Raw genomic sequence first — 10,250 nt, forward strand, 5'->3', positions numbered from 1 at the left:
AGACGAAGGAAAAGCTTCTGCACTTCTCAGAGTGAAAATGGCGAACAAGCTCATCAACCAGATGGGCCTCCCCAAATCCATCGCTAACGTTTTCGCAGCTCGTAACATCACCACCGCCAAGGTAACATTTTATTGTGTTTTTTTTTTAAAAATAATTAGTTCCTAAATTATCTTCTTTTTTTTTTTTTGGGTTAAACGCGAATTGGTTTTCAGGAAGCTTTGTCTTTAACCGAATTCGAGTTAATGGAGGTGTTAGATGTGAGTTTAGCAGATGTCACGTCTGCAATAGCTCGTATCAGCGAAATTACATGTCCACCCTATCAAACTGTGATCATCAAAACCCTAATTGTCCTTTTCAATTTTTAGAAATTTTTTAATTTTTATTTAATTGGGTGTGTTTCTGATATGCTGTGGCTTTAGCTGTGTTTGATTAGGCGTTAACTCTAATGGAGCAAAGGGTTCAGAAGGAGCACATGGGTGGCCACCTCCCCACCCGCCTCAAAGGACTAGACAATGCCTTATGTGGTGGGATTCCATTTGGGGTTTTAACTGAGCTGGTTGGTCCTGCTGGCATTGGCAAAACTCAGGTATAATTTTTGTTCTTTCACCCATCTGATCATCATCTGTCAATCATTTCTATTTGTATGTATCTTTGCATCTGTTTGAATGAATATTTCGATTGCAGCTTTGCCTGAAGCTCGCATTGTTGGCCTCGTTGCCGACAGCTTATGGAGGTTTAGGTGGTCGTGTAATATACATTGATGTAGAATCTAAATTCAGTTCAAAAAGGTAATTAAAGCGTTTTATAACATTAATTATCAGCTATTTTGTGATAAAATTTTGCCTACTGTGTTCATCAAAGAAACGGGAGATGTTTAAGTTTTCTGATTTGTTACTCGCTTAGGATGATAGAAATGGGATCGAAGAGTTTTCCAGATATGTTTTACACGAAAGGAATGGCCCAAGAGGTAATGTAGATTGAAAGTTATTACTGTCTCTCGAACAAGTTTTAATGAGAATCATGTTTGCTTAATGACAGTTTTCTTCTGTTTGCATTTCAGATGGCAGGTAGGATCCTTGTTTTGCAGCCGGCATCACTTTCTGAATTCACTGAGAGGTATTAGTCAAATTAAAATTTCATTTTCCCTATCCCTAGTAAGTTTGTTAGTCCTGGCATGGAGGGAACTTGGAGGTACCCAAGCATTGGAAAAAGGTGCTTTGGACTTTTGAGATACAGCTAAATGCATAAGCATGAGTTGTGCGGATAATGCCTACTTGTTAAGAGGTTTACATGAGTTAAAAGTCATTTTGTTCCAGTTTGCAACAACTCAAGATTTCACTTCTTCAAAACCAAGTGAAGTTGCTAATCATCGATAGCATGGCTGCTCTTATTTCGGGGTAAGTTCAGATTTCTCTGTTATGCTTGTTACCTGTTCTGGATACCCAGAGTCTGATCAAGTTGTGGTCCTATATAATTAGAATTAGGCCATATCATATCGTTTACATATATAACCTTGTTTTAGGATAAGAAATATTACTTGTGATACTAAACTCTGATGTGCTAGAAGGGCCATATATGAGTAGAATTAGCTTTCTGAATAATCAAATATGTTTCCTTACTTTATTAACTGTTTATAGGATTATTCGAGAACCCATTCATTCCTCAACATGTTTGACATCCCTGTCTAGGTACTGGGCATGGGATAAGATTGGTGTATATTGTCATATCTCTGTTTAGTTCAGCTATATGAATCCTTTTATTTCATTATTTTGTGTACTTAGACATGTCTTCCCATAGAATGGTCATATTTAGTGATTATCCAGTTTTCTTCCAGTTGTTAAGAAATGCTGATATATTTTTTCCAGGGAATATGGACAGGGAACTGCCAGGCAGCATTTATTGGGTTGGCATATTTCCTTTATTAAGTGAGAATCCTAGACATTTGAAACTTTATTGGTGTTGGTGGTTGTATCTTTCTGATGGTGATAAAGCTCCTTTTCTCTCTTTAACATATTCAGGTCGCTTGCTGAATTTTCACGAATCCCTGTTGTTGTTACAAACCAAGTGAGGTCTCAAACTCGTGATGAAGCCTGCCAGTATTCTTTTCAAGGTAGGACAGTATTGTCAGATTGTGATATCCTCGGTATGGGTTATGGATGCAATATATTTTCTTTGTGCAGGGCAGAGCAGGGAAAAAGCAGTGGAGGATCATACAGGATACGATTCTCATCTTGTTGCTGCTTTGGGGATTCACTGGGCTCATGCTGTGACCATACGTCTAGTGCTGGATTCTAAATCTGGTTTGCCCAATATATGCTTTAGCTTGAAAATGATTAAACTGTCATGAAGCAGACTCTTGCTGCTTAGTTATTCATATGAGGTATCTTTGCAGATCTAATTGTATGGATATGTTTCTTTCAGAATACGTGCAACTCTATTTCTTAGGTTTGTCAATATGTATGAGTCTGTGTGCCCTATATTCTCTTCAATGCCTTCCAGAAGCTATCAGAAGATTAACAGCAATAATTAATCCCTTTTTTCATTTTGATTGATTTGTTTAGCAAAATTGATGTGGATATCTTTTTAAAACCGATGATTTTACTGTATATAATTAGAATTGAATGGTCATAACAGTTTATGGTTCCAGAGATGGAGAAAATTTGACCTTTTAATGAGATGATGACAATGATGACAATACGTGGAATCCAAAACTGTTTTCCCCTATTACTGATTCCACACTTTCGTTTTTTCTTGTAGGGAAGAGGTTCATCAAGCTGGCAAAGTCGCCCATATCACCACCTCTGGCCTTCCCTTATAACATAACATCATCTGGAATCACATTGCTTGATGATGATGGAATAGAACTGACAGGACCAGAGATAAACTCAATTCATTGTCAAGGTTTGTCACTGAGACTCTTGTTGGGTGAATCTGGAAATCCAAATTAAGTCAAAATTTATCAATGATGGAGTACTTGGTGGCTAGTACCTATCATTTAACTAATTTTTTGTTCATGTGGTATCCCACTGAAAAAACCTCTTAGTCAATCATAGTCATGGTAGTGCTCTCCACTTCTCACTTCATTTGTTTTAGAAAATATTTAGGCTCAAGCTTGTTTAGGAGTTTGCCTTCTTTCCTTTTAGAGTGAATTATAATCTCACGTTGTAATGACAAAAATGCAGGACACAGTGACATAATTAATTTTGATGGGGAAAGATTTCAGTGATCAATCAGAAGGAAAGCTGCACAAATTTGCAGGCATGTGCAAGAAATTTAAATGTCATGGCATTAGTGATTGTTTTGGATTGTCTGTCACCTTGTATATGGAAAGATAGAAATTCCTGAGTTAGAGTTATAACCTTATAATCAGCATGGCTTCCTCACGCACAAAGCTAACCGTGAAGGAAAGATAAACCAAGATTTAGAACTTGCCGATGGCCCTTTTTATTTTATCTTATACTTTTGTATCCTTCAAGCTTCTTTCATGAACAGGGTTTAAAATTAGGCTGATGAGAATGTTGGTTGGCTTGTTCTTGTGTATTGGCCTGTACATAACAAAGGCTCTGATGATCTAAATGCTTTCTAGTAATTCAAGTTTGTTGTTCCATTATGTACTTTTAATATGGTTTGACCAAATTGGATGAAATATTTTGAGCTTATCACATGACTCAAATAATCAAAACAGTTTATGATGCTAAATTAATTAATATTTTTACCTTGACACTCATATCATATGCTTATCACATTTGTATGATAAATTAAGAAGGAAAAGGAAGGGGCTAAAGAAAGGCTTGGGAACAATATTCTTATGGATCAGAATCCAATTATAGGTTGGTTTTCTAGCAAATACTAGGGACATGGTACCATCAACTTGTGTTGAAAGTTGTTTATTGGTGAAAATTTGAGCTCCCTTTAAAAGTAAGACAGTTATCTTCATCCCAGAAAAAGAAAGTAGGAGACTTGTAACTTCAGATGAGACCCAACGGCATGCAATAGACTGTGGAATCATGTGGCCCTGCTGTTGGAAAAAGTTAGGGAGATGCTAGAAATTGCCCTTCTGTTTGTGCCCATAAAATGTTTGACGAAATGCCTCAAAGAAACTTTAGTGAAGAGAGCTTTTTCGACTATGAATATTGTGAAAACATTATTGCGTAATAAAACACTGCCACGTATATATTTCTTAACTTTTCAACAAGGTGGGACAATACTCTTAACAGTAACTAGTATGGTGCATGATGTCATTTAGAAAACACATAACCTCCTTTACCACATTTACCCTTAATACGTGAATGCAAAAGATGCAGTTGCCATATTCAATGATCCTAAGAAGGGCATGAAATTAAGAAGTTTTGGAAGAAGTAAACCTTTTCTTGCCTCAAAAGATGCAGTTAAAACCTCTTTCCAAAAAAAAAAAAAAAGCAATTAAAACTTTGACGTATGCTAATATTTGGGCAAACCTTGACCTAAAAGTTAATAGTATTTTATAGTAATAATAAATAAATACTTTTTTTTGGACAAAAAATAAATAAATAATTAGATCCCCATGGGCTATCTCTGTCTCTCTCTCCTCCACATCATTGTCATCCCAAACCCTATTACCACTACAGACAGTGTTTGATTATTATTATTATTATTTTAATTTGCAGAAATAGAGAGAGGATGGGTGGCTTGGGGCCCTGAGTTGGGATGAATCTGGGCAGTCGGGGCTAGGGATTGGGGTCGAGAAGGGGGTGGCTTGGGGCTGATAGTTTTTTATTATTATTTATTGTAAATTTCTTTTTAGTTAAAATTGATTTTGAAGTTTCTTATGTGGAGGTGGATATCACTTGTCACGTCACTCACTCAATTAGTAGATAATAATTTATATGTACGAAATTATAAATACATTCTTGTCACATCATTAAAATTAAAAGACTTTTGAATAAAATTTAAAAAAACAGGTAGAATGGGTTACCAAATCTTGGTCAAAAATAAAAATGGGCCATTTTGAATTTGAGAGAGCAAAATGAAATTTGACCAAAATTTGAAGGATATGGTGCCATTGAAAGGGACCCGAAAGCGGATGGTTCAATTCTAAAGCCATGGAGGAGGCTGTTCTGTGCACACTCCAACAAGTAGAAGATGTCAAAAAGCGTGTTTGAATGAAGTTCGTCTGTAATTTTAGTGTGTTTAAATAAAGGCTAGTTTTGCACATTTTCTTACTCAGTGTCAGTGCTATTATTCGAGAGATGCTGAGGATGATGATGCGGAATATAGCTGCTTCTTCTTCTTCTTATTGCAGCAGCAGGAGATGGAGAGGTATGCCTTGTCTTCACTCTAACTCCACTGTTGTTTTCGCCAACGATTACTTTGCTTTCCTTCACTGTCAACCTTCTAAATCAATCAAATCTACAAGAACCCAACTAGAGCAGCCAGTGAGAAACTCACCCAAAATCACAACTGTTGAGGATGCTTTCAATGTGTTTGATAGAATGCTTCAAATGCGTCCTCCGCCTTCAGTTGTTCGTTTCAATCAAATATTGGGTCAAGTTGCGAAATTGAAACATTATTCGGCCGTCATCTCCTTGTATTACCAAATGGATGTGTCGGGAATTGGACCTGATGTTTATACTCTAAACATTCTCATAAATTGTTGTTGTCATCTAAACAAAATGGGGTTTAGTTTATCTGTATTGGGAAAATTCTTCAAAGTTGGTCTTGAACCAAATGTCATTACTTTCAACATTCTGTTCAACGGCTTTCTTCTTGAGAATAGCGAGGCGGAGGCGGCAGGAATTTTCAACAAAATGATTGCGGGAGGTAATTGTCAGCCTAGTGTGATTACTTATGGCACACTAGTAAAGGGCTTTTGCATGAAAGGTAACAATAGTGCTGCCATTCAGTTGCTTAGGAAGATGGAGGAAGGAGCTTGCAAGCCTGACCTAGTTGTCTATAACACAATCATCGACAGTCTTTGTAAGGATACACTAGTTGATGATGCATTAAACCTCTTCTCTGAAATGATGTGCAAGGGTTTTGCCCCAAATGTCATTACCTATACATCCTTGATTCATGGAGTTTGCAAATTAGGCGAGTGGAAAGAAGCTACAAGGTTGTTGAATGAAATGGTGAGTAAAAATATCTTTCCAAATGTGTTCACATTCAGCGTCTTGGTAGACACAATTTGTAAGGAGGGGATGGTCGTGGAAGCAGAAGGTGTGGTTGAAATGATGATTCAAAGAGGTATTGAACCTGATACGGTTACATACAGTTCACTCATGGATGGTTACTGTTTGCGAGGAGAAATGGACAAGGCACAACAAGTTTTCGAGCTAATGCTTAGCAAGGGCTCGATGGTTAATGTTGTTAGTTACAACACATTGATAAATGGATATTGTAAGCATAAAAAAATAGATGAGGCCATGATGCTTTTTCTGGATATGTCTCATAAGGGACTGGTTCCAAATACCATTACTTATAACACTCTTCTGCACGGCTTTTGCAAAACAGGCAGAATACAGGACGCACAAAAGTTGTTCTACGAGATGCAAGCTTGTGGCCAACTTCCAGATGTTCAAACTTATTATATTTTACTGGATGGCCTGTGTGAAAACCGACAACTTTCTAGGGCAATGCAATTGTTTGGAGAGATGGAAGCGAAGAAGTTGGATATTGATATTGTGATTTACAGTATTCTTATTAAAGGTTTGTGCATAGCTGGAAAACTTGAATCTGCAAGGGATCTCTTTTGTGGTTTATCATCAAAAGGACTTCAACCTAGTGTCTGGACATACAATATAATGATTAATGGACTCTGTATCGGGGGCCTAACAAGTGAAGCGGAAAAGTTGCTGGTTGAAATGGAAGGGAAAGGCTGTTCTCCAGATGGTTGCACATATAACACAATTATCAGAGGGCTTATCAGTAACAAAGAGACATCAAGGGCGATGGTACTTATTCAACAAATGGTGGAGAAGGGTTTATCTGCAGATGCATCAACAATGGAGTTGATAGTTCAATTACTGTCGAAAGATGAAGTGGATCCTGCTTTGTTGCCGTTGATCAAAGAATCACTGTGAAATTAATTTGCATCTGTGGACAATGAACTGGTGCATCTTTGACGACCATAAAGGCATTACAGTGGTCGTGGGTATGGCAGGAGGTGAAAATGCCTTCTCACGTGTATCCGGAATTTCTGGTATTAATTCTGTTTCATGAAATTTCTATTTTATTTTGTATGGGACGATAGGAGAACCTCTGTTTCAACCAAAGATCCCTTACAAACCTCTGTCCGCTGATGCAAGAGCACAGTGGACAGATTTTATCTTTGCATGAAGTTTCTCATAAAACTGATTGCTCAGAAATTGCAGACAGATTTTATGTATTGGAAACATTGTTTGATGGGTGATAAATCTAAATGCTGTTGCTATTGTTTATGTACTGGAAATATTTTCTATTTGGGTACAAGACATTGTTGGATGACTGAGGGTTACTTTGGGACAGTATTTTTGGTTAAGGATGTTGTTATTGTTATGCACAGCATTATCTTGTATAATTTTCGTTCTTGTACATTACTTTTTCTCTAACGTCTCTCCTAAAAAAACTATCATTTCCCAGGTCCAGGTGAGTTGTTTCCCAATAAATCTATATATTGCAATGACATGCATCCTGGCAATTCAATAATGAGGGGGAAGTGAGGGGGATAGACACCACTAACACTGACACTGAGACTGGAGTTGTAAGCTTGTTGTCATTCACTCATCTGATCCCATATATTGTTTTCCAAAATAACATTTTCAACTGTGTTTGTGATTTTTGTTTTTCCAATGATTGTTTCGTTTTCTCTCTGTTACGTTATGTTTTACGATGTAAATATTCAGTTGTGTGTTGGCTGCATTTTCTTTACATTTGTTTCTTTAACTTTTGTAATTTTTCCCATCACTGCCCTATAAAATTTTGAATCGTCCATTTGAGGTAGTGATAATTCGAGTTTTAAACAAAACTTGAGATCGAAATGTCACTCCTCTTAAAGTTAGTGATGTCAAGCCAGCATAATGTGATGCCTTTTCACATGTTACATATTCATCTCCATATCCATGTGTATATCGTTGCATGAGAGAGAGAGAGAGAGAGAGAGAGAGAGAGAGAGAGAGACCGACAGACAGACAGACACACACACACACACACGACTCACAAGACAATCAGTCCCTAATTTTAGATCACAAAACTCTGATGTGTTAGAAGGGCTATATATGAGTAGAATTAGCTTTCTGAATAATCAAATATGTTTCCTTACTTTATTAACTGTTTATAGGATGATTCCACTCATTCCTCAACATGTTTGACATCCCTGTCTAGGTACTAGGCAAGGGATAAGATTCGTATATATTGTCATATCTCTGTTAGATTGTCAAAATATGGGTTGTGTATTTCGTATGATATTTCTTTTCCTTCTTTAGTTCAGCTCTATGAATCCTTTTATTTCATTATTTTGTGTACTTAGACATGTCTTCCCATAGAATGGTCATATTTAATGATTATCCAGTTTTCTTGCAGTTGTTAAGAATGTGATACGTCTAGTGCTGGATTCTAAATCTGGTTTGCCCAATATATGCTTTAGCTTGAAAATTATTAAACTGTCATGAAGCAGACTCTTGCTGCTTAGTTATTCAGATGAGGTCTCTTTGCAAATCTAATTGTATGGATATGTTTCTTTCAGAATATATGCAACTCTATTTCTTAGGTTTGTCAATATGTATGAGTCTGTGTGCCCTATATTCTCTTCAATGCCTTCCAGAAGCTATCAGAAGATTAACAGCAACAATTAATCCCTTTTTTCATTTTGATTGATTTGTTTAGCAAAATTGATGTGGATATCTTTTTAAAACTGATGATTTTACTGTATATAATTTGAATTGAATGGTCATAACAGTTTATGGTTCCAGAGTTGGAGAAAATTTGACCTTTTAATGAGATGATGACAATGATGACAATACGTGGAATCCAAAACTGTTTTCCCCTATTACTGATTCCACACTTTCGTTTTTTCTTGTAGGGAAGAGGTTCATCAAGCTGGCAAAGTCCCCCATATCATCACTTCTGACCTTCCCTTATAACATAACATCATCTGGAATCACATTGCTTAATGATGATGGAATAGAACTGACAGGACCAGAGATAAACTCAATTCATTGTCAAGGTTTGTCACTGAGACTCTTATTGAGTGAATCTGGAAATCCAAATTAAGTCAAAATTTATCAATGGTGGAGTACTTGGTGGCTAGTACCTATCATTTAACTAATTTTTTGGTTCATGTGATATCCCACTGAAAAAACCTCTTAGTCAATTATAGTCATGGTAGTGCTCTCCACTTCTCACTTCCTTTGTTTTAGAAAATATTTAGGCTCAAGCTTGTTTAGGAGTTTGCCTTCTTTCCTTTTAGAGTGAATAATAATCTCACGTTGTAATGACAAAAATGCAGGACACAGTGACATAATTAATTTTGATGGGGAAAGATTTCAGTGATCAATCAGAAGGAAAGCTGCACAAATTTGCAGGCATGTGCAAGAAATTTAAATGTCATGGCATTAGTGATTGTTTTGGATTGTCTGTCACCTTGTATATAGAAAGATAGATATTCCTCAGAGTTATAACCTCATAAGCAGCATGGCTTCCCCGCGCACTAAGCTAACTGTGAAGGAAAGATAAACCAAGATTTAGAACTTGCCGATGGCCCTTTTTGTTTTATCTTCTACTTTTGTATCCTTCTAGCTTCTTTCATGAACAGGGTTTAAAATTAGGCAGATGAGAATGTTGGTCGGCTTATTTCTTGTGTATTGGCCTGTACATAACAAAGGCTTTGATGATCTAAATGCTTTCTAGTAATTCAAGTTTGTTGTTCCATTATGTACTCTTTAATATGGTTTGACCAAATTGGATGAAATATTTTATGATGCTAAGTTAATTAATATTTTTTCCTTGACACTTTTATCATATGCTTATCACAATTCCATGATAAATTAAGAAGGAAAAGGAAGGGGCTAAAGAAAGGCTTGGGAACAATATTCTTATGGATCAGAATCCAATTACAGGTTGGTTTTCTAGCAAATACTAGGGACATGGTACCATCAATTTGTGTTGGAAGTTGTTTATTGGTGAAAATTGGAGCGCCCTTTAAAAGTAAGAGTTATCTTCATCCCAGAAATAGAAAGTAAGAGACTTGTAACTTCAGATCAGACCTAACGGCATGCAATAGACGGTGGAATCATGT

The 10,250-nt window shown here is 36.5% G+C and overlaps 2 protein-coding genes across 8 annotated transcripts; both read left to right on the forward strand.

The window, feature by feature from the left end:
- LOC18772067 (DNA repair protein RAD51 homolog 2) lies at positions 1–3,611 on the forward strand. 4 transcript variants are annotated; one of them, XM_007206163.2, is made up of 12 exons: positions 1–121; positions 214–327; positions 435–587; positions 686–789; positions 905–968; positions 1,062–1,117; positions 1,318–1,398; positions 1,867–1,926; positions 2,020–2,111; positions 2,182–2,301; positions 2,759–2,902; positions 3,184–3,611. In XM_007206163.2, the coding sequence occupies exons 1-12, from the start codon at positions 38–40 to the stop codon at positions 3,225–3,227; spliced, it is 1,116 nt and encodes a 371-aa protein (XP_007206225.2). In that variant the 5' UTR covers positions 1–37; the 3' UTR covers positions 3,228–3,611. The 4 variants fall into 4 exon arrangements, with proteins under 4 accessions (XP_007206225.2, XP_020422221.1, XP_020422223.1 ...); XM_020566632.1 differs by having other exon boundaries at positions 913–968; positions 1,062–1,068; XM_020566634.1 differs by lacking the exon at positions 3,184–3,611 and having other exon boundaries at positions 2,182–2,381; positions 2,759–2,846.
- Positions 5,015–9,898, forward strand: LOC18773141 (putative pentatricopeptide repeat-containing protein At1g12700, mitochondrial). Of its 4 annotated transcripts, none has more exons than XM_020566627.1 (5): positions 5,015–5,144; positions 5,181–7,178; positions 7,598–7,718; positions 9,036–9,179; positions 9,462–9,898. In XM_020566627.1, coding segments are annotated over exons 1-2 (1,881 nt in total). In that variant the 5' UTR covers positions 5,015–5,142; the 3' UTR covers positions 7,060–7,178; positions 7,598–7,718; positions 9,036–9,179; positions 9,462–9,898. The 4 variants fall into 4 exon arrangements, with proteins under 4 accessions (XP_020422216.1, XP_020422217.1, XP_020422218.1 ...); XM_020566628.1 differs by having other exon boundaries at positions 7,598–7,603; XM_020566629.1 differs by having other exon boundaries at positions 5,015–7,178.

This window comes from Prunus persica, chromosome G6 (genome assembly GCF_000346465.2).
Source record: "Prunus persica cultivar Lovell chromosome G6, Prunus_persica_NCBIv2, whole genome shotgun sequence".
NCBI classification, from domain to species: domain Eukaryota; kingdom Viridiplantae; phylum Streptophyta; class Magnoliopsida; order Rosales; family Rosaceae; genus Prunus; species Prunus persica.

Excerpts from the sequence above, each read along its gene's own strand:
- LOC18772067 (XM_007206163.2), top strand. The coding sequence starts at position 38 with ATGGCGAACAAGCTCATCAACCAGATGGGCCTCCCCAAATCCATCGCT. Across the intron at positions 328-434 it reads CATGTCCACCCTATCAAACT|GCGTTAACTCTAATGGAGCA; the intron begins GTGATCATCAAA and ends GTGTTTGATTAG. Across the intron at positions 588-685 it reads CTGGCATTGGCAAAACTCAG|CTTTGCCTGAAGCTCGCATT; the intron begins GTATAATTTTTG and ends TTTCGATTGCAG.